At 55.8% G+C, this 23,499-nt stretch overlaps 1 protein-coding gene across 1 annotated transcript; it reads left to right on the forward strand.

Annotated features, from left to right (window-relative positions):
- Positions 1-298: 298 nt before the first annotated feature.
- Positions 299-20,418, forward strand: CD5 (CD5 molecule). The gene is made up of 11 exons (XM_041004247.1): positions 299-425; positions 9,826-9,864; positions 13,151-13,456; positions 13,883-13,945; positions 14,160-14,498; positions 16,047-16,340; positions 17,420-17,545; positions 18,045-18,098; positions 18,927-19,049; positions 19,608-19,699; positions 20,007-20,418. Exons 1-10 carry the CDS (start codon positions 368-370, stop codon positions 19,694-19,696), a joined length of 1,491 nt encoding a protein of 496 aa, XP_040860181.1. The 5' UTR covers positions 299-367; the 3' UTR covers positions 19,697-19,699; positions 20,007-20,418.
- Positions 20,419-23,499: the final 3,081 nt, after the last annotated feature.

Consider the following 23,499-nt stretch of genomic DNA (forward strand, 5'->3'; position numbering starts at 1 on the left):
TCCACAACTCCCAGCTCAGGGCTGCCCACCCACCAGGATGCCTGTCCCGGTGTGCAGGTGGCCAGGAGGGCATTGTCCTAGCCCCAGGCACTTTGGGCGGGCAGGAAGCTGGCAGAAGCCAGGGCCACCATACGAACTGGGGCAGGTGGTTTTGCCAGAAGGAAGTTGACAGTTCAACTTCAAACACAGTGACGCAAGCCCCAGCAGCCTTCTCTCCACTACCCGCCCCCCCCGCCCCGCACCGACCCCTCCACCATCCGCGCCTGCCCGCCCCGCCCCCTCTTCCCTGAGAGTGAGACGCAGGACCAGACACCCTCACCCACGGGTGCTGAGCTTGTCAGGCCTGAGGCAGGAGGAGGCCGCGCCCATGGGCTCCCAGTCACCGATGCTGGCCGCTGCCGCTGTGTACCTGCTAGGAATGCTGGGTAAGTTCTGGCCATGGCTTCGCCAAGGACCTCTCCACTTGGGCTCCAGAGAAAGAGACCTCTGGGCCTCCATGTCATCTCTCTGGAGTGCTGTGCAGATTTGGGGGTCACTGGGCACCCCATATGCTTCTCCAATCCTGCTTCTCTCTGTGCTCTTGGGATTCTCATAGCATCCATTCCTTTCTGTGCTAAAATCAGACTCAGCTGGCCCATCCTATGCAGGCTCCCCTCGGCATGGGAGCTTGGTTTACCCCAGGTGTGGGGTAGCACTGAGATAGAACGCAGCTGAGCTGAGCTGGTCCTAGTATTTGGTCCACCCAGAGGGACCAAGGACGAGGGGGTGCACATGCAGGGTCTGCCCTCACTGTGGGCCTGGAGCTGTACTTCTGGGGAAGTCACCCACACTGGCCCCAACTTCTAAGCTGGGCCACGTGTGATCTCAGCTCCCTTGTTAATAAAATGCAGACAGAGGGGACTGGTGGGACTCCGAGTGCTTCCCCAGGGTTTGTGAAGATATGGGGGAAAGGGGGCCAGACTCCTGGGCAGGAGACAGGAAAGCAAGCCATTTCCCAGTAAGGCAGGAGGCAAGGCGGCCTTGCCTGCTGGAGCAAGCAGCCAGGCGCCTGCTGCAGAAGTGGGTGGGGGGAGTGTTGGCGAGTATGTGTGAATGGGGGAGTCTGTGCGTGCACATCTGGATAAGAGCATAGTGTGTGTGTACTCTTGGGAGCATGGCATAGCGCCCCTGCCCCCCCCCCCACTATAGAGGTTCTTTCTGCCCGCTTGGACAAGGTCAGTGTGCACACGTGTTCAACGTGGCCACTTGAATACAAAACAGCAAAAGCAGCCTAGGACCTCAGTTTGCTGGCCTGAGGTCTAGAGACAGACGCAGAGCGAGCTTCGCCGATCCTGTCAGAGTGCTATTGTGGTCTCCTGGTACCAGGAGTCCTTAGAACCATACACTAAAACTTCCCCTGCCATCCTACTGGGGACATAGAGGCTGGGCCCAGCCAGGCCCCCAGGGAGGGTCCTGTTCTGGAGTCCTTCTGTCTGAAGCCCATCTCCAGTGAAGTTCCAGGGCAGGTCCCCGGCCCCACACAAGTCAGAGTGGGGGAGGCCAGGAGCCAGGGGGATGGGATGCCACATCCCTCACCCCGGCACATGCAGTGGCTTATAGCTCACAAATGCTTTTGAAGCCATTTTCTTCCGTGAGCTCAGCAGCAGGTGAAATAGGCAAGCCCTGCCCCATCTGACAGTAAGGCAGGCGAGGCTCAGAGAAGCCAAGTGGTTGGGCCAGGGTGGCACAGCAGAGCCAACCCAGCACTGCAGCCTTCTGTCTTCAGCCCATTCTGTACTCTCAGCTCAGTAGAAAGACCTGCCCTCTTCCATGGCTTGGAAAATGACCATAGGATGGAGCCTCGGCCAGAGGCAGAGGGAGCCATCGCCAAGGGTCGGGCAGAGCACAGGCAGCCTGGAGCTGGTCCTCAGAGACAAGTGTTGGTACCAGGACCCTGGAGACGCCGAACTTGAGACTGTCAGCTCCTGGGGCATGCCAGTGACTGCAGTGTCCCTAGGGTGAAAGTCACTGGCCTGGGCTCTCCACTGCTGCTCCTGTTTGGGTTCCAACCTTCCCAAGGCTCCTATGCCGGGGGGGCTGGGGGTGGGAGGGGTCCCTGCCTGGCACACAGTCCTGCCTGGGCCCATCAGACCCAGTCCCTTGGGACTCCAGAAGCCAGCCACAGGGTGTAGAGGAGTCCTGGGCTCTGCAGTTTGAATTCTGACCAGTTGAGTAACCTTGAACTAGTTCCACATGCCTCAGTTTTCTCAGCTGTACATTGGGAATAGTGGCAGCACACAGTGGTTTATAGGAATTAAATGCAACGACCAACAGAGAGCTGTAGTTCAAGGCCTGGTGCCTAACTCTGTAAGTTCCCGATACCTTCCTCAGGAATACTGCCACGTTCAAGTGAGGCAGGGCCAGGCTGGGTGCCTCACCAGCGGATAGCCTCATCATAGCTCTCTCTCCCTTAGTCTCTCATGAAGGCCATCCATTCACTCATGTCCTCATTCATTCATCTGCAAATATTAGCCGAGAGTCCACCTGTGCCCAGCTTTGCACAAAACATGGCAAGCACCATCGCATGTGAGGGACGAACCCTGCCCTCATGGCTCGGGGTGGCTCATGGAGAAGACCTCCCATTAAGCACAAGGAAAAATGCAACTCCTGTGTTCAGGGATTGTGAGACCCCGATGAGTGGTCTCACATCTCCCTGAGCCTCAACGGGAGGCCAGGACACAATGAGACACAATGATTGCAGGCACCACCCTGTGGCTAGGCAACCAGGGGGACTCCTGAGGAGGTCACCCCTCATCTCACCTAAGACCTGACACCCAAAAGATGGAGGGAACCAACCAGGCAAAGCAAAAGTGGGAGGCCATGACTCCTGTCCCAGAGCTGAGGCTCTTGTTGGTGCTGAGTCTGAAGGACCAGGCCCTGGCGGGCACAGAGTCCCCCAGTCAGAAAGGATTGCACATACATGTGTGTGTATGTGTGTTCACGTGTGCAGCCTTGGGCATGGGGCTTGGCAGCAAGGTAGATTAGCCTGCATGTGGCAAGATCGCCTCTTGAGTATCTGTCTTCTATCTAGAAAAGCAGGCATTATGGCTGTGTCCACCTTCAGGGTTCCCTGCAATCATGAAGCTGGATTGTGCTGGCAGAGAGCCGGAAACAGAACACTTGTGCTGCCCAGGCACTGCCATGATGGCTGGGGATACAGCAGTGAACACAGCAGGCTAGATCTTTGCCCGGGGGGACTGCTGTGTAGTCATGGCGCAATGGAGAGGTGGCGAGAGACAAGCTTATAAGGACATGAGTGCTGGAAAAGAGTGCATGGGTCCCATGGGTGGAGTGGACGCGAGCAGAGGAGGCTTGGGGTCAGGAATGCCAGAGCCCAGGATCTCTGTAGAGGGCTCAGTGAGTCAGTCTCCTAGGGAGATTGCATTTGGGTGGATTCCTGGAGGAAGTGAATGAGCCGGCACGTGGGACCTGTGAAGGGGCTCCCGGAGAGGCCGGGAGCCTCAGTGGGTGGGAGCTGGAAATTGTGTTAGCCCTGGAAGCTTTCTTGAGCTTTCTTCTTTTCTTAAAAAAAAAAAAAAAAGATTTATTTATTTATTTGATTTACTCAATTGAAAACCGAAGAGAGAGATTTTTCATCCACTGATTTTTTTTTCCCTTAAATGGCCACAGTAGGTAGGGCTGAGCCAGTCTGGGAACCAGAAACTCCATTCTGATCTCCCCTTTGAAGCTGGACTGGAAGAGGAGCAGCTGGGACTTGAACCCATGCACTAGTGCAAGCTGCCAGTGAGGCAGGCAGCAGCTGGAGGCCCTGCACCACCACACTAGCCCATGAGTTGGAAACACAGCCTGGAGGAGCGGGGAGCCAAAGCTGTGCTCCCTCCAGGCCATCAGGCGCTGTGCTCCGTCCATGCCATCGGGCGGCTACTGGGAGCCTGAGGACAGGTGCACCTGGGAACTGGGAAACTTCAGATCGTAGATCATGATACTGTGTCCCTTCAGTGTGCACCAGTGGTGCGTACATCTGTGGCATCCTTCTGACACGTGTAGCTGAGGTCTGGGGTCATGACCCACAAGGAACACATTCCCACTTCTGTGTCAGTGTGAATTTTTAAAAAATGATTTATTTTATTTTATTGGAAAGTCCGATATACAGAGTGCAGGAGAGGCAGAGAGGAAGATCTTCTGTTCACTGATTCATTCCCCAAACGGCCATAACGGCTGGAGCTGAGCCAATTCAAAGCCAGGACCAGGAACTTCTTCCAGGTCTCTCATGTGGGCACAGGGTCCCAAGGCATTGGCCATCCTCCACTGCTTTCCCAGGCCAAAGGCAGGGAGCTGGATGGGAAGTGGGGCCGCTGGGACATGAACCAGCACCCATATGGGATCCCAGCATGTGCAAGGTGAGGACTTTAGCTGCTAGGTTACTGCACCAGGCCCATTAGTGTGAAGTCGCATGTGCCACACAGCCTGCGACTTGGATTTGGAACATCACATAAGGGAGTAGGCCTGAGTTCCTTCCTCTGAAACTGTCACTGTTTCCACTGCAGTCACTTTCTCCTTTGCTCTGTCCTCAGGAGTTGATGGTCCCAGTCCTCTTCTTGGGGCATAACTGGGACAAGCAGACTAAGGACAGAACACGGATGGTGGTTGTTGGCGGACATGACTGAGTCCCAAGCACCATAGACCCCCACGGAAGCATCCAGAGACAGCCCCTCCTTCTGTTTGGCCTCAGTTTTCCCACTTCCACCATGGGACAAGAAGGATGAGGAGGGACCCTGTTGGTGGATTCCCACGTGGGTGGTGGGGTGGGGGTGCTGCCAGGTGATAGAGATGGAGTTTGTGTCCTGCCTGTCCCCCAGCTGGCTGGACTAACTTTACCATTGGCAAATGAAGGAGAGCATGGTCCCTGCTGCACAGGGCTGTTGGTGGGAGGTGGAACCCCTGGGTGTGGACGAACTTTGGGATCCGTTAATCTCCGAACGAGGAGTTCTTGTCACCATCACAGTAGAGCTGGAACACTGTGTGGACCCCATGCCGAGTGGGGAGGCTGCAGGGGAGGGAGCGGCCAACCTCCTGAAGGGATGAAGACAATTGTACGGGTGCTGCTGCCCGCTGGGCATGCTGCCCCAGGCCCTCCAGGCTGCAGCCCAAGCAGCACTCCACGGAGCGCACCACAGAGTGCCCAGCCTGAGACATGAGGTCTTGTGCCCGTGCTTCCCCGAAGCCCCAGGCTGTCTAGTTTCAAGTCAGCTCCTCTGCTGAAGACCCTCAGAACAGGGATGTTCGAGCTCCTGAGTCAGCAACACGGAGGAGTTCAGGACTTTCCTGCCAAGCCGGGCAGCACCAAGCTGTTGGCCTGAGTGAGGGCATCCTGCTTACAAAGAATGGGGCACAGCTTGAGGGGACATGGCACCTCATCAGCTCACCAGCAAGATAGGGTACCGGCAGCTCCAAACCCCCAGGCCTCCGAGGGAAATGGGGTCTGCATACAAAACCTTGCCCTGAGCTCCGCAGCAGGTGGGAGCACCAAGGAGACTACCCATCATGCCCCAGCCCCTCGCGGGGGGTCCTGGGTGCTCACTGCCCCCTGAGTCAGGACCTGCTTGTCTTCATCTGCTGTAGGTAGGGCACGGGGGCTGCAAGTGCTAAGGGAGAGGCTGGGCAGGGCCCGAGGGTGAGTAGAGAACAGAGCTGGGCGCATGGCTCTGCAGCCAGCCCACCCGGTGGGCTGTTCTGTTCGCTGTGCTCTGTTCTCACCTGGTGCCCCGCAGTCACTTTGCTGTCTGCACAACTGGGTCTGTCCTACAGATGCATTGATGTTCACCTGCTATTCCTGAGCCCAAAATGCACCTGAATATTTCTGGAAACCGCATTTGGCATAACTTTGACATGAGCAAAGGGAGGCTGCTTTACAGTCTCTGTGTACCCATCTCCATGTGGAATCAGGCATCTCTGCAGACACCAACATGGGTTTAACACAAGGGCTTTTGAAATGCAGGTGACAGCTCAGGGCCACCAGGGCCATGGCGCAGCTACAGCCCTTTGCCTGGGGCTCAGAGCCATAAGGTCGTTGTGGCAGGGCCTCGGCTTTTCCAGAGCCGTCTGCATGTTGAACTTCATTTGAAAAGCAGAACAAGGAGAACACTTCGTAAATATTGGCTCTAAGAAAATACTCAATACGCTCAGAGCAAATAAATCTCATCTGTGGCTGATGCGACTCCAGTGTCCACTGTGCAGACACCCAGGCGAGGCCTGACCTGAGTGTCGTGGGCAGGTAGTGGCCAGGGCACCCAGCGCTGCCCCTCCAACCCTCATTAAGTGCGTCTCAGAATAGACACGATAAAAAAAAAAAAATGACCGCTTATTTGCCAAGGCTGGGACAAATGGTCCAGGGGGCAGCTCGGGGAGGGAGCTGAAGCCTCCCTATGCTGACCCCTGTTTTTGCCTTGAGTCTTGCCCATGCTTGCCCAGTCCAAGCCCTACACTGAGTTGGAGGCGGTGGAAGGCGCCTCCTTCCCTGTCTGCAGCTGCTCGGGACACAGTTTACAATGGTGGGTAAGTGCATGGTCAAAGGCCACAAGGGCTCCAGGCTTCCACGTGAAGGTTCCATGGTATCGAGACCTGGGCCTTGAGGATTCTAGAAAAGATGGGGAGGAGTCAGACGCAGCCCCAGAGGGGAAAGGAGCCCTGAGCGTGGGTAGCAGAATTCCGGAGGGGAAGGAGGGTGTTGGTCCCAGCTGCATGGAAAGGAGCTAAAGGGACGAAAAGAGGTTGTGGACAATCCAAATCTGAGTGTGCCCTGCGACTGGTGGAGAAAGTCAGCCAAGACCTTGGTCCCATGCCTACCCACTGGGGTCATAGATTGCCCGCCGCTCCGCCGCCCCGCCGCCCCAGGGCTGCAGTGGAATCTGCCAGGTCACTGACTTGCTGCCTTCTCACAGTTCCAAGAAGACAGGGCAGAACCAGGGTTTGTCCCTGGGATCTGGGAGTTTTGTGCTTGGGACATGCAGGGACCACTAAGACGGGGCAGATCCTCGCAGCGCAGCAGGCTCAGAGTCCCAGTCCCAGCCTTCAACAGCAGCTTGGGCAACTTGCTGAGCCTCTCCCGGTTTGCTCATCTGTGACATGGCGACCAAAAAATGAAGTACAGCATCCGTTCCTCCTTAGCGGCAGTTTTGCTTCCCAAGGTTGTTCATCTGCGGCTAGTTACCCTGGGAGGTGGCAAATAGGAAATTTCAGAATAGTTTTTAGCTGTGTGCCGTTCTGAGTAGCATGATGAGATCTTAGGCTATATCCCTCAGTGCTGCCCGGGACTTGAAGCATCGTTGGCCAGCATATCCTGGCTTGGACCTATCCCAGCATCTGTGAGAATGGCTCAGCAGCCTTGTAGGTGGCCAGGGCAGCTGTTGTAGTAGTGCAGAGCTTGGGTTCAAGTCGCCCTTGCTTTCCATTACTACCAGATCCAGAATGCATAAGAGGTGGTGGGGATGAGACGGCAGTGACATAAACACTGAGTATGGTGAGCTCCAGCACCAGGTGGCACTGCCTCAACGTACTCAACAAGGCCCACAGCTTCAGGTCCCCGGGGGTTCCTGGCTGCAGTAACTGCTGAGCTGCCTCCATCACACGCTGCTGAAGGCTGGGAGAGTTCATGTGTGGCTTGGCCAGGAAGAGGGGCAAAGTGCTGGCACTGTGACATCGGCACGTTTTCCTGCTGGAATGCCACTTGGTTTTCCAACCTGCCCTTTGCTGAGAATGTTCTCCAAGCTGCAGCAGCAGCAGCAGCAGGGCCGAGTGGCTCTCTGTGCGATCTGTAGGTGTGGCTGGCCCCCAGGGCCACCAGGGTCAGGCGGCACTTTGGGGTCAGGATCTCTATCATGTTCCTGCCTGTGTTTCAGGACTTGGCACACTAAGTGAAACTCGGGGGAGCAGAGGGAATGGGTTTTGAAGTCAGTCTCAGGGCCTCTGCCACTCACTAGGCGGGCCGCCCTGGACAGGACAGATATGGGCTACTGACACCTGCCCTGGGGGCTATGGAAGAGATGCAGATATGTGTGAGGCCCGTCCCTGAGCGCCAGCTGTGGCTCATAACAAATGCTGACTCCTGGGGCTTCGGGGAGGCAGAGCTTCGGGGATGCTGGGCCTCAGGGCTTCCCAGACGGGGAACCCCCCAGCCACATTCACCCTGGGGTCCAGTAACGCCAGCTCTGAGAGTACAAGGGCCCTGCGCTAAGTCCTATACCCACATGGCTTCATTTCATCATCACTATGCTCATCCCCATGCCACGGATGAGGAAACCGGGACACCACGGGGCTCCGAGACTTGCTCCCCAGGGCCCCACAGGCAGGAAGTGGCAGAGCCAGTGCTCAGGCCTAGAGCAGCAGCAAGTCATCAGCCCCTCGTGTGTGTGGACAGCAGCGAAGTGCAGATGCTTGGGGCCCGAGCTACCTCAGCCTTAGGACTTAGCCTAAGGAATGACTTTCAAAAGGTGGGCTTGCCCAGGAAGTGGAACCAGAAAGAGGTGGGAGCCAGGAGTCAGGGGCTCTCCTTCCTGTTCTCTGGGTTGGATGGCTCCTCCCCTGCCCCAGGCCGGAGCCTCGGCCACTGCCCTTGGCTCAACACGTCTTGTCTGTGTGAATCACTTTCCCTCCAAGGTCTCTGACTCCCAGGGTGGCTAAGAAGGGCTGGCAGAAAGACGGGAAGCTTTGTCATAGGGCTGGATGTTGTTTGGCACAGGCACATGTCCCTAACTTGGGAATGGATCTTTTTTTTTTTTTTATTGGAAAGGCGGATATACAGAGATGAGAGACAGAGAGGAAGATCTTCCGTCCGATGATTCACTCCCCAAGTGAGCACAACGGCCGATGCTATGCCGATCCGAAGCCAGGAGCCTCTTCCGGGTCTCCCACATGGGTGCAGGGTCCCAAAGCTTTGGGCCGTCCTTGACTGCTTTCCCGGGCCACAGGCAGGGAGCTGGAAGGGAAGCGGGGCTGCCGGGATAGAACCAGCGCCCATATGGGATCGCGGGCGTGCAAGGCGAGGACCTTAACCACTTGCGCCATCGCGCCGGGCCCAGAATGGATTTTTTTTAAACACCTACTTTTTCACATCCAATGGCAGTTTCCCTAAGCTGCCTATGATGTGAAGTGCTCTGCTCTCCCTGACCCAGCCTTGGTCCCAAGTGACAGACAGGTGGAAATCCAAAGAGCAGTTCTGCAGTTGACAAAGCTGGCCCAGCACACACAGCTGGTCCCCACCCAGACTGGGCAGCAGCGGGAGCCACATGCACTGGCCACTCTGGCCCCCCGTTCCACCATCAGAGACAAATCCCTACAAACCCACGATCACGGCATTTGTTCTCTTGGCTCGCTTGCCACCTGGTGCAGCAGACGGCCTGAGTCCTTCCATTGCAGGACAGCCTGAGAGTCCTTCCTGGAGCTTGACCTCCTCCAGAAACTGGGAGCCATCAACTGCCACGGGAGTCCTAGAAAGTAGCAAACAGGTCCCCAAGCATTGTTTGTGTGGAAAGTCTGCCTTCCATTAAAAAAAAAAAAAAGCTGGCTGCATCACTGCTACTGTGTGGGTCTTAGCATGTACATAGCACTCCGAGAATCATGACCTGGAGGAAAATCCACTGCAATGCACGCTCGCTTTACAAAAAGAAAAAAGAGAAAGACGTAATGGTTGCAAGTACTCACTTAGTTTCTTGATCCGTTAGGCATTCCCCTTGGGCCCTGCGATCACTGAGCGGGGTGAGCTGTGCGTGGGTGTGCGCTAGCAAAGGCAGCCTTCGCCTCCTGATCCACTCTCTCTCCTTTCTACAGACACCTACTGCTTCGGACAGTCCAGCTGGAAGAATCCAGGTAAGGAAGGGCCATGCAGAGGGAGTTCAGGAACAAGGGACTGGAGGGAAGCTGCCCACCAAAGCTGTCACTGCCAGTGAGGTGACCTGCCCTCCCAGAGACAGCCACATGCAGACATAATGCACCTGCCCCTCTGAGGTGCCCGTGGCAGGTGGATGCCTGAGATGGCCGTGACACACCACCTGCAGGCTGGTTCTCAGGGTCTTTACCAGGTGCCTCTCACCAGGCACACACAACAGAGTCCTGTTTCCTCTTAGTCTCACCAAACACTCCAGGGTCAAGGTCATTCGCGGCTGGGGAGTAAGGCTGTGTCTTGGTTCTACAGTGTGTTGAACCTCTAGCAGGCAAGGCTAAATTGTAATCCTGGGCCAGCATTTCCCAAGCAGGGTTCTGTGCGCCCTCACTGAAGGGTGACAATGTTCACTGGCCTAGTTAAAACCCTGAGAAGTCCTGCTGCAAAGAAACCCGCTCAGCCTCTTTAAACGCAGCGACTCCCACACTCGAAACCTCGTGATCTCTTTCTCATGTGTTAGCTGGGATAAAGCCACACCGGCAGTAATTTTGAGAGAAACGAGGCTGGAGGCTCTCAAGAAGTCACTCAGCATCCATCAGGAGGCCCATGGGCCTCAGCAGGCACACGGCTGATGTCCAGGCTCTGAGCTCCGCAGACGGCTGACGCTCTCAGAGCCCTGGTCTACCCACCCGTAGCATGAAGGCCAAGTCTGTCGCCTGGTGAGGAGTCATGCGGGAAGTCTGCTAGCTGGGCAGGAATCAGTGACATGAGCATCCAAGCAGCCTGTGGCCCTGGCAGGCCTTATCCCACACAGGGCGCCAAGTGGTGGCACTGCAGGAAGGACAAAGCAGCCCGCCCAACTGGTGATTCGCAGAGAAGAGAGCCTCCACTTCAGAATTCCCTGGAGCTGCCTTGCTCTGATATGTGCAGAGGGGGTCTCCTCCATCCCTGTTTTCCCAATCTCTTCCCCATCCCTGAGAGCTCTAGGGAGTGGCCATATTTATTTCTCCCTTGCACATCCTTCCAGAAGCTCTTTGTGCAAATACAAATAGAGATACACTCAGCCATCTTTACCCATGTGAGTCTTTTAGCCTGGCAGCTAGCCAGTGGACTTTTAGCCTAGTAGGTAAGCTGCTGGTTGGTTCACCCACTTCCTGATTCAGAGTGCCTGGGTTTGAGTCCTGGCTCTGCCTGATTCTACCTTCCTGCTGGTGCAGACCTTGGATGGCAGGGCGGGGGGATCTCGGGTGACAGATCAAGAGGCTGGGCCCTGCCACCCACATGAAAGATCCTCTTACTAGCAGCTTTGGCCTGGCCCAGCTCTGGCTACTGTCTGCATCTGGGGAATGAATCAGTTCTGAAGCTCCCTATTGATCTGTATATATTTCTCTCTCAAAAATGAAGGAAGGAAGGGAGGAAGAAAAGGAAGGAAGGAAAGGAGGAAGGGAGGAAGATGCTGTGGCATGGTAAGTTAAGCCTCTGCCCACAGCACCAGCACCCCATATGGGAGATCTCTTATGTCCCTCTAACTCTGCCTTTTAAATAAAATTTCAATTAAAAAGCAACTATAGTTATGCTTATGATAGTATCTTTACAAATATGTATATACATTTAAAAAATAGATGAATTTATTTGAATGGCAGAGTTGTAGAGAGAGAAGGAAGGGGAGAGAGAGGGAGAAAAAGAATCCCGTGCTGGTTCACTCCCCAAATGGCCACAGCTGCTGAAGTCAGGCCAAGATGAAGCCAACAGCTGGGAACCCACCTGAATCTCCCATGTGAGTGGCAGAGCCCTAAATACTTGGGGAGTCTTCTGCAGCTTCACCGGGCACATTAGTAGGGAGCTGGGTCGGTCAGAGGTGGAACAGTCAGGACCCGAACACATGCACACACAAACACACCACACACAGCCACACACATGCTCATAGGGGATGCTGGCCGCAATGTCAGCCCGGATGTGCAGCCTTTTTTTTCTTGTCATTTTTCCTTGAACAACAAACAAACAAAAAACTATTGACACCCTTTACCTTGCATTAGGTATTATAAGCAATTTGGAGATGACTCAGTAAATGGGAAAATTGCGCAGGTTCCATACAACTACTCCACTGCTCTCTCGATGGGGAACTTGAGCATTGCAGATGCTGGAGCCTTTGTACAGCCCCTGGGACCAGTCCACTGTAGATACCAAGGAACAAGTGTGTGTGTGTGTGTGTGTGTGTGTGTGTGTGTGTGTGTGTGTGTGTGTACACATGTAGGTGCATGCATGTACACGCATGGCTACAGGTGCACAGATACATCCATGTATGTGTACATATGTCCAGTGCACATCTGTGCGTGTGTGGATATTGTGTGGATATGTGCACATGTGTGTGCTTGTGAGTGTGTGTGTTCTCTCGAGCTTTAGGAAATTATATGACCCACATATCTAGTTCTCACCCAGCAATTTCACTCTTAATATTTTCCCAAGGGAAAAAAAAAAAAGACTAGTAGGAAGGGACTCCAAAAATGCATGGAAAATGCACATTATCTTTTATCCTATTTTTCATTACCTTTTAAAAACAAAGGTTATTTCTTTATTTGAAAGGCAGGGTTACAGAGAAAGAGAGACAGAGAGATCTACCATCTACTGTTCACTCCTTAAATGGCCCACACAGTCGAGGCTGGGCTAGGCTGAAGCCAGGAGCCAGGGGTTTCACCTGGGTCTCCCACATGGCTGCACCAGCCCAGGCACCCAGGTCATTTTCTGCAGCTATCCCAGGCACACCAGCAGGGAGCTGGAGCGGAGGCAGAGTAGCTGGGGTGCAAACTGGTGCTCATATGGGATGCCAGCACCACAGACGGTCACTTAACTCACTGTGCTGTAGAACCAGCCTTCGTCCGTTACCTTGTGCCAAATTCGTTCACAGCTTTATCCATGATAGGCAAACCCCGGAAACAATCCCATAGTAAAATGTTACTCTACAATGAGAAGGAATGAGAGGCAGGTATTGGGCATTATTCATAAACTCTATCTCTGTAAAAATAATTTGAATGTGTTTGGAATATTCAGGAACGGAATGATTCTGCCAGGCAGTGGGTACTTTGGCTCGAAGTGCCCTCCCTCATGGTTGTGAAATTGGATCCACTTGAGGTCACCAAATGGCCTCAGGCAGTTAAGGGAATACTAGCTCAGGCAGCTAAGCGTGCAACCCTGGAAGCCCCGGCAAGCATGTGGAGTGGGGGCAGGGCGGTGCTCCTTGGTCTGACCACCCTCTCCATCTCTGTGACCCCGCAGGAATCTCAGTGAACCTCACCGGCTCCCCGTCGCCATGCCAGGGCCAGCTGCAAGTCCACTTCGAGGGCTCATGGTACGCCGTGTGCAGCCAGAGCTGGGGCAAAGGCCCAGATGGCTGGAGGGATCACTGGCAGTTGCAGAGCATCTGTCAACAGCTGCACTGTGGGAATGCCCTGGCTGCTGGCTACTTCCCTGCCTTCCACAGAGTACAGAATCATATCCTCTGCCACGGACCCCTGTGGTCCTTTGACAACTGCACCAACACCTGGCCCAGGTCATGCTCCCCGCTGGGTCTGGTCTGTATAGGTGAGTAAGCCCTCGGCTTGGGCATTGGCTCAGGAGGAGGATACCCAGGGCCTGAGCGGGCAGGTGGATGGGAAGGACACCTCTCAGTTATGATCACTCACCAACCCCCAACACACACCAGGTAATCAATGGGTGGGGGGAGGACAGGAAGGGGAAGGGCACGGGGCAACCAGCACCTCTCTGGCAAGATGAAAAAGCAGGCCCAGACTCTGCTGATTGCTGAGGGTCAAAATCCCCTCCAGGCCCCACTTTTCCCGTCTGTAAAGGAGGGTGGCACTGTCCCCTCATAGGAGGCCCAAACATCATCATGCGTGGCTCAAGTGGGCTTACACAGCAGGTGGCATTATTGCCACAAGCTCCTGGTCCTTCTCCCCACCACCAATGCCTTTCCTCCTCCTCCCTTCCCACCGGACTGTCTCACTGCAGAACCCAAGAAAATGACCCCTCGGCCCACAAGTCCCCCACCGACAACCACGCCACAACCCACAGGTAAGAAGGTTTTTAAAGACCTTCTTGGGTGTTTGCGGGGAGGTGGTGCTAGGGGCAGAGTGAATACCTAAGACACCCCTACCCCAGGGGGTACAGTTATGTCTGAAGCTCAGGCACACAGGTAACTCAATGAAAGTATGCAGTGTGCCACAGCTGTGCCCTCACCCCTCCCAGCACTCTCACCATGGAGTCTGACCTCTGTCTCTTCTCCTAGCTCCCCCCAGGCTGCGGCTGGTACCGGGGTCCCAGGGCCTGCGCTGTGCCGGAGTGGTGGAGTTCTACAGGGGCAGTCTGGGGGGCACCATCAGCGCTGAGACACAGGACAAAGCCAAGAACTTGGGAACACTCGTCTGTAGCACCCTGCAGTGCGGTGCCCTGAAGGAAGTGATTCAGGCAGAGGCAAAGGGTGCACAGGATGCGGGAGAACCAGGGGGACTCAGGCCTTTGCCAATCAGGTGGGCCATCCAGAACACGAACTGCACCTCCCTGGAGCAGTGCTTCCGGAGAATCCAGCCCTGGGACAGCCACCAGGCTCTTGCTGTTGTCTGCTCTGGTAAGTAAGGGCCGGCCGAGCAGCTTCCCTGGGCTTCAGCTTCCCTGGGAGGGCGTGCGGTCTGAGCAGGGTTTTCCGGGATATGACTGGGGTGCCTTGGGGTATCTCTGCCCATCAACTCTGCCCATGCCCGAAAGAATCACAGAGGTACAACGAAAGAGTGAAGCGGAGATGGGGCTTGCACAAGGAGTGTGTAGTAAGTTCAGGGAGGGGAGGCGGCTGCCGGTGCCCAGTGACAGTACAGCAGGCAAGCAGTGAAGACGGAATCGCTCCCCCTTCCTAGGGTCCTGAGCCCAGAGGGTTGCTGTGGCTGAGGGGAGGAGACGCAGGCTGCCCCAAGGTCAAAGGATGGAGCTGCAGGAAGACAGGTGGCAGCAGACCCCTAGGGGGGTTTTGGGAGGGTCACCTGGATGTGCTCTGAGAGCCATGCGGTTCCCAGGGAACACTGTGGCACATTCCTCAGTGCTCACAAGGCCCTCAGGAGGTGGTTTCCTAGTGTTGTGACATGGAAGTGGAGGTGAAATGCCCTGCCCAGCCGGGGTCACAGAGCATTGTGTAACCATCACCACTCTGAGTGTTATCTAGGCCTTGGCTGCTCCTAGTGTGTCCCCCCGTGGGCAGGTGCATTGCCTGGGAGCTGGTTAGAAACACTGATTCTGGAGTCCCCAGGCCCACCGAATCAGAGCCTGCATTCCAGCAGGGTCGCAGTGAGTCCTCTGCCCAAGACTCCCAGTCCCTTGGCTTCCTGCAGACAGGGCCACCCTACCCCTGCCACTGCCGAGCAGCTGGTGTGGATCCACAAAGCACAGCCCCGCTACCCCAGGCAGAAGCAGCCTCCAGCGTCCCTTGGCCCCACCTGCCTGACAGCTAGGAGTCTTCTTGACTGTGACAACCTGCCAGACTATGCCCAGGGGGTCTAGCTTCTGAAGTTTCTTCTAAAGAAAGGATATACTAGGGCTTTGAAGGTCGAGGTTGCTATGGAAACCGGACAAAGCTGGTGAGATCACGGAGCAGAACCAACCTCAGCGGAGGGCTTCTGGGCCCCACCCTGATGAGCAGAAATGAACAAGTTTCATTTCTCTCCCAGGCCCCACTGGCTGAAAGCATAACCCTCAGGGCACAGGGCCTGGGTTCTGTTCCACCTGTGAGCCTCCATCCAGGCCTTTGAACATCTACCCCATCTCCCTCCCAATCTCTCCCTCTCCTGAGAACCTGTCCTGATTCCCAAGGAGCAGCAAGACAAGCAGAGGATGCTTCTAAGAGCAAAGGGACACAGGTGAGGTTGGTGTCCCACACTCTTCCTGCCACCTGACACAGGGCTGCCAGCAGGCACTGCCACCTTGCCAGCTTCTCTACTCGATGTACCTGTGTCACCACAACTCAGCATATGCCAAGAAGCATCAGGGACAGAGTTTGGTTAGGAGAAATGCCAGAGAGGATGCTAGAAGGAAGGGAAGGCAGAAAGAAAGGAAGTGGCCCAGGCAGCAGGGGCCAGGGCCTGCAGACTGGGGTCAAGCGTTCACTGCGTCTCCCATTGCATCTTCCCAGGTTTCCAGCCCAAGGTGCAGAGCCGCCTGGTGGGTGGCAGCGGCACATGTGAGGGTATCGTGGAGGTGCGCCAGCACACGCAGTGGGCAGCCCTGTGCCACAATGCCCCAGCCAAGGGTGTGGCGCGATGGGAGGAGCTGTGCCAGGAGCAGCAGTGCGGCAGAGTCAGCTCCTACCACTTGCTGGATACCGGCAGGAAGACTGCCACAGGGTTCTTCTGTGACCGGGAGAAGCTGTCCCAGTGCCACGAGCTGCAGGAGAAAAAAAGTAACTGCAGGAGAGTGTTTGTCACATGTGAGTTGCCCACAGCAAGGGCGGGTGAGGTGAGGGACGCTTCCTCTGGGACATGACCAGTGGGCACGTGCTAGAGGACAGGAGGACAGAGACCCCCAGGGCCAGGGGAGGGTAGAGAGGGGGCTCATCAGGGAATGGGGAGCAGGAGGCCGGGGCTGTGAACATGAGTGGTACAGAGATGCCGGGCAAAGGCTCAGGTAGAGCACAGCTAGGGAAGGGCACAAGGATGCCTCAGTCTGTGCTCTTCCCAGATGGGGGCCAGAAGGCCGAGGGCAGGGAGTGCATACAAGTGGATGGATGGATGGAAGGAAGGATGGCTATTGATACACCAGAGTGCTTCAAAAATCTGTGGAGGTTAGGCAATAAAAAGAGAAGTTTATTCTGATGTAAATAATTTCAAAATCTATGCAGTTTTTCCATAACATGAGCTTTTAATAAGTTTCCTTCATTCTTTATTTGAACTCCTCTGCTGGTTCCCTCTCCACATGCCTGCACATCTGAGGCTGGGCTGGAGCTGGGAACCAAGAGCTCAACCCCGATGTCCCATGTAGATGGCAGAAGTCGCCCTGCTTGGGCATCACAGCCACTGCCCAGGGTCTGCGTGACTGAGCAGGAAGCTGAAGTCAGGAGCCAGAGCTGGAGCACCAACTCAGGGACTCTGATAAGGGACATGGGCATCTTGAATGCAAAGCTGCACCCGTGCCCACTGACCATGTCCGCCCCAGCCAGGCACTGTGGGAATGTTTTCAAGGTTCTTTGTATGCTGGTCTAAGACCGAAAGGTGATCACTTGAAACTAGCCAATGTAAGAAAGCTAAATGGTGGATAATAGAGGCAAGTGACCTCTAGGGGTGGACTGTGGATGGTCAACAGTGGGGGCAAGGATCGAGGGAAGGAGGGTGGAGATGTCCAGAGATGGCTGGAGAGGTGGTCAGTGGAGTAGCGGCCCTCCACTCAGGCTGGAGACCTTCTGAGGAGAGAATTGACTGTGGGAAGCCAGTGGCAGCCCTGAGGGTCCCTGAGCAGGCAGCTTTCATACCCCCAATGCTCCGACTGACCTACGTTCTGCTCCTTCCCCAGGCCAGGATCCAAACCCCGCAGGCCCAGCCGCAGGCACAGTGGCAAGCATCATACTGGCCCTGGTGCTTCTGGCAGTGTTGCTGGTGGTGTGCGGCCCTCACGCCTACAGGAAGCTGGTGAAGAAACGTAGGTGTCAGTGCCTGGGGCACCTCCTTCCTCACCACCCAGCACAACCCTCGCTCCCCGCCCACAGTAACAGAACCAGGAAGCCAGGGAAATCTTTATCTCTGATTGAACCACATCCATCAGACAGGGGCAGACGGAGACAGGTAACAGTGGCCTGGGGCCAAGGCTGAGCCCCTACCAGCGATGCTGACTGAGCCACTCTCCCTGTCTTTGAGTACCAGCTTCCCGATGGACCACAGGGGCACTCACACCCCTTGTGGCCACAGCGGGTCGTGTCCTGGCCTTGTTCATTGCTGGTCTGTGGTGTGTGTGTGGGGGGGAGTCCCTGCATACTGGGTGGCACCAGTCCCCCTCCCAAGGTTCCCCACCCCTGGCACTTCACAGAGCTGGACCCTAGGGGCCCTGCCTTCAGCAGCACCTGCCAGCCCCGTCCTCCCTCCTAGCCCGGGGGTCCCCTCTCCTGCCCCCATCCTGACCTGCTTTTCTATTTGTTGCTCAGTCCGCCAGAAGAAGCAGCGCCAGTGGATTGGCCCCACGGAAATGAACCAGAACAGTGAGTGTCCCAGAAGCAAGCCTTGGAGGCTGCCTCTGGTTCCAGCCTCGCTCCTCCGGGGGCTGACTGCGGCCAGCAGATGTCTCTGCACTGTGCAGGCTGAGGCTTCTGCACAGGATGGAGAGCTGAGTGGGTTTTGCCTCTGGAGCCTCAGAGACCGTGGGTCCCCTTTGTGAGATCCCAGGGGCAGTCACTTCTTCAGGCAGCCTTTCCAACACAGTGGCCACCATCAGTGGTTCCCAAAAGAGAACTGCAGGATGGAATCTGGGGATCCATGAGCTGAGAAAAGCTCTACACGCTTTGTATTACATCAGGCCTTTCTGGAACCCTCGTGGGCATCTCCGAGGCAGGCATGCCTTGAGAAGGGTTGCCCAGGCTGCTCTTACTGTGGAATAAGTTAGCAGAGCCAGCCCATTCCCCTCCCCCGGTCTCCACCCCTTCTCCTTCCAGCAGGGCTAGCATCACCCCTGCAAATAGAAGTAAAGACTCCCCATTCATTCCTCTCCTTCCCAAGCCCACGGTCAAAGGCTTCACGAATCTGGCAATCCAAAGGCCCTCAGTCCCCAGAGTCCGGGGAGTGTATGTGCTCAGTCACTGTGCTCAATTCCCTGGTGGACAAATGTTTGAGGACTGATGGTCCGAATGAAGGCCCCAACCTACCAACTGAAACCATGAACCTCCCCAGAAACAGAGCCAAGGGGGGAGGGTGCACTGAAGAGACTGTGGGTGCCCTTGCCCCCGTCCCCGTGACATCCTCAAGACACCCCTTGGGAAAGAGCGGGAGGATGGAGCAGCCCCACTGACGGCAGTGTCTCCCCACCTGCTCAGTGTCCTTCCACCGCAACCACACGGCCACCGTCCGCTCCCAGGCAGGAAACCCTGTGGCTTCCTCCCATGTGGACAATGAGTACAGCCAGCCCCCCAGGAACTCCCGTCTGTCTGCTTATCCAGGTAAGTGGCAGGCAGAGCTTGGGCCTGTCCTGCCCAGACTGGTCACGTGGTGTCCTTGAATGAGGCTCACGTGACTGCCCAGAGCAAGCCGGGAGGCTGCAGGGGGCAAGGGATCAAACGATCCACTTGACAGGAGGCCAGGATGGCTCCTGTGAGGATGTGAGCCATTCATCTACAGAGCAGAAGGCACTTGGAAGGGCGGGTGGGCACTGTTAACCCTGGCCACGCTGGGACCTAATGGGCCTGTTTCCTGCAGCGCCTTAAAGGGGTTGATGCTAAATGAGGCCCCTTGGAATTCTGGGAGGAGAAGAGAGCCATTAAATGGCCTGCAGGAGCCCTGGCCCGCAGGCTCCCTCGCTGGTGCTAACAAATGCGCCCCAGGGGCCTGGAGTTCAGCATCGTTAGTGAGCGCTTGGCTGATCTGATCCAAACAAACAGGGGCTGGCATCAGCTCGGAGAGCCTGTGAGCTCTCCACCCACGTGGGCATCGGCTTTTGGCTTTCAGGGGCTCTGTGTAGCCCCTGAGCCCTCTACAAACTGTCCCCTGTCTTTTCCCAGCGCTGGAGGGGGCCCTGCATCGCTCCTCTGCCCAGCCCGACAACTCCTCCGACAGCGACTACGACCTGCATGCGGTGCAGAGGTTGTAACAGGTGAGTGTGGTGGAGGCCAGAGGCCCAGCACACCAGGTCTGCCGCTGCCAAGACAAGAACTGGGAGCCCTGAGTACCTGGGTATTCACCGAGGTGATGGCACTGGTATGGTAACAGGGGAATCCTCCATCCGAGCGTCATCTCTGAAGCTCTGTCCACAAAGAGCCCTGGAGCTTTTCTCGAGACCGGCTCCCTGCATCGCTGCCACGAGCAGCAGGACAAGCAGTTGCACCCAGAAGGAGCCCAGGGCTGGGCCAGTCCCCCATGTCCCTGTCACCACCGGCAACTGAAGTCTCCTCCTCCCACAGGCTTCCTTCTCATCCCTCAGAACTGGCCACCAGGAACTGAAAACCAGGAGCTGGACCCAGCCGTCCAGACACAGCGTAGCTTCATTCCCCTGGAAGGCCCTGCTGAACTTCTACTCCAGCCGGAAGCTGGACAGAGACCAGAGTGCCCTTTGCTTCTATCCTGCTGCACGTAGGGGCAGGCCAGCTCATACCTTCCCCATAGCAGACCCTGGCCCAGGACAGGACTGTGACAGCAGGGCCAAGCCCCTCCAAGTGGGTATCCAGAATGTGGACCCTTCCTTACAGGGCACAATGAGCCTTTTCTCCTTGGACTCTGACCCTGGCGAGGAAGCTCTCATTGGGATGGGGCAGTTTCCCTGGTGCCTGTTGGGAACATTCTTTGTAAACAATGCTTTTCCTAACTTCCTGAGAACAGTAGTACTACGGCCTCTTCTGGGGATGCCCTGTGGGGAGGGTCGGCCAGCCAAGCACACAGGCAGCTTGGCACATGCATACCACCTGTCCCCGAGGGAGCAAGTGGGCAATGGGGTGACATGTGGGCCACTGAACCCAAAGCCTCACCCTAATCCCAGGTCTAAAGATTCTTTCTCCAGAGATGGACTGCTGGCTGTCTAGGGCACAGGTGTCATGCCAGGACCTGGCACAGACAGGAACCTGGTAAATCCATCCCAAGTCCATCAGTTAACTGACTGGAGAGTCAGAGAATGGGGCTGGGATGCACCTTGGGTCTGAATGATCCTAGCCACGAGGAGGAGAGCAGGAAGGTATTGAATAGAGGGAAGAGGCTGTGCTGGTGTCACTGAGCCTTTGGGCACTGGGCGGCTTGGTGGGAATGCAGTGACATGCTAGGTGGCACATTTTGGGTTTGGAGCCGTTCCCCACTCAGCCTTCTAGCTACAGGGAGCAGTCATCAGCAGTAAGAGGCAGAGTGGGGGTAGGGCCAGCGCATCAGGAGTCCGGTCAGCACTCTGGCCCCCAACCAACACCCTTCCGTCAGGCCTCAATCTCCACCCAAGGGGCCAGGTCAGTGTCACAGATCTGCCCCTGATCAGCATCAGGGCCACCCATTTACCTGCCCATACCTGGCGGGGCAAGAGGATTCCTAAATGGGAGGTGAGAGGCTCTCTGAAAGGAAGTGAGACCTCGAACATTTCCTCTGCAGGTCTTTCTTGAGAAAGGCTCTTTGATGTCTGACCACCATACAGTGACCTCAAAGCAACCATGGTCTATTTTAAAAAAACCAACCAACCAACCAAACAAACAAAAACCCACCAAAAAACATTTAGCAGGGGGAGAGAAATGTGGTATGTTTGGGTGATACATTCCAGAAGGATCAGTCCGGTCATGCAGCTCAATGGGAGCTGATTCCACCATTAAGACTTTGATGAGCTCTGGCTTTGGCTGGACCCAGCCAGAACCCCCAGTGAGGGTCTCGCTCATTGTTGATGACACACTGCTATGGCCTGGGCAACTTTAGGGGGTCTCCATTCTTGCATCCCAGCCACCTGCTACAGAACAATGCCTGCCCTCCGTCCACTCACCACATCCCTATAGTCCCCGTGTCTTCTTCCCTGTATGTTGTTACCTGGTTGGCCCTTGCAGGGGTTTGGCCATGTAACTCCTGATGCCAGCACATTCTTTTTGCCTTATGTCAAGGAAATCTGAGAACTTCAAAGCAAAAAGTTCCCCTGAACTGAAGAGTAGTTAGTTTCAATGTGGTGCACGCTGCGGTTTTGGGTATTGTAGCAGGCTAAGCTGACACTTGCAATGACTGCATCCCATGCCGGAGCACCAGTTCCAATCCCAGCTACTCCACCTCCCATCTGGCCCCTGCTAACACGCCTGGGAAGTGGCAGATGCTAACTCACACACCTGAGTTTGAGTTCCTGCCACTCACTGGGAAGCCCAGGGTTCAGGGCTCCTGGCTTCAGCCTGGCCCAGCACTGGCTGTTGCAGCCACTTAGGAAGTGAGTCAGCGGATGCAAATGTTTTGTCATTTTACCCTTCAAATAAATATTTTTTTCAAGTTGTCACGTGTCCAGGGATATCGGAGTATGAAATGAATTAATGTGGTGACTTTTCATTTGGACTTGCCCTACACAGCACTTCTGGTCTTCTCTGAGCTAGGAATCTAGCTGAGGCTCTGAACTGGACAAAGGGCCTGAACCAAGCTGCGGGCTCTGCAGGAAGAGGTGTCCTGTGGTCTGGCCAAGCATGCCCAGTGACTTCACAGGAAGCATGGGAGGGAGACCTGGGGAGCACTCGAGCCCAAGTGTGGGGGCCACCCCAGTGCGGGGGTGGGGAGGAGGCAGTGTCTGGGTGCAGACGTCATGGGACCAGCCAGAGCCACTCATGATGCCACCCCGTCCTGGGAAGCCTGCCCTCTGCCTCCTGTTGCCACCTTGGCAAAGCATTCCACTGTGCTCCCAGAGAGACAGCTGCGGCTTCTTCCCACAAAGCCGAGGGAGTGAGGCAGACCTGAGTGTAGCCGGGGCAGAGGGCAGTAAACACTGAAGCCCAGGGATTCGCCTGGGTCCTGGGGATGGACATCAGTGGCACAGAAGAACCTCTGAGATCTGGTCCTGTCTGGGTCCCTTTCTTCCAGGCCTGCCACCCTGTGCCTTCCCCCCATTTGAAACAGGGGCTGAAGGGCAACGAGAGGACCTGAGGAGATAACGGGCATGGAGGCACAGGGTGGCAAGCAGCCTCGTGGAGCAGTTCATTTGGCAGCTCTCCACAGCTCTGGGCAGTTTCTGAGAAGGAAGAGGAGGGCTGACTTGTGGAACCATTAGACACTGGGTCTGCCACTCCTTGCACTGCTGGAAGCAGAGGACACCCACCCAGGCCGTGGGATGACCAGTCCAACAGCAGAGCTCTGAAATGCTGGCCTGGGTTTTGTGGGGAAAGGGTGCAAGGTTGGGCTGCAGCATACTGGTGAGCTGTACAGCCTGTTTCATGGCCCTTGACCCTCTAGGCAGAAGCTGGGCAAGCGGGACAAACCCAGTTCAACCAGCTCAGCACAGGTCAGGAACGTGCACGTCCCCAGTGAGGCGTGGGTGCCACCTAGTGGGATCCTGTGGCATTGCAGGCTATAACTCCAGAAAAACACGGTGAAGCCAAGTCAAAGAGCCAGAGAGGAAAGAGCCAGGCCTGGCAGGGAAGGAACAGGGCACAGGATGATCTCCAGAGAGGGAACGTGTTTGGAGCAAGAACCAAAGAGGCCACAGGGCAGGGGAAACCAAGGCCCTCACCAAAGGCTATACTGTCATCTTGAAAATCCATTCTGGGAGCTGTGGCACTACATTTGACTGTTCCAAGTTTATTACGGAAATTAATGATACAAACATCCCGGTGATCGTTCGTCCAGTTCAGGAGCACTTGAACCAGCAGAGTTCATTAGTGATTTCTCTTTATAAATAACTTAGGAGAAGCAAGCACAAGTGGTGAGGAACCAGCAGGCCAACCCAGCATCACACACACCCACCCGTGGCAC

Source organism: Ochotona curzoniae, unplaced genomic scaffold (genome assembly GCF_017591425.1).
Source record: "Ochotona curzoniae isolate NIBS_2020 unplaced genomic scaffold, NIBS_Ocur_1.0 scaffold_3171, whole genome shotgun sequence".
In the NCBI taxonomy this organism is placed as follows: domain Eukaryota; kingdom Metazoa; phylum Chordata; class Mammalia; order Lagomorpha; family Ochotonidae; genus Ochotona; species Ochotona curzoniae.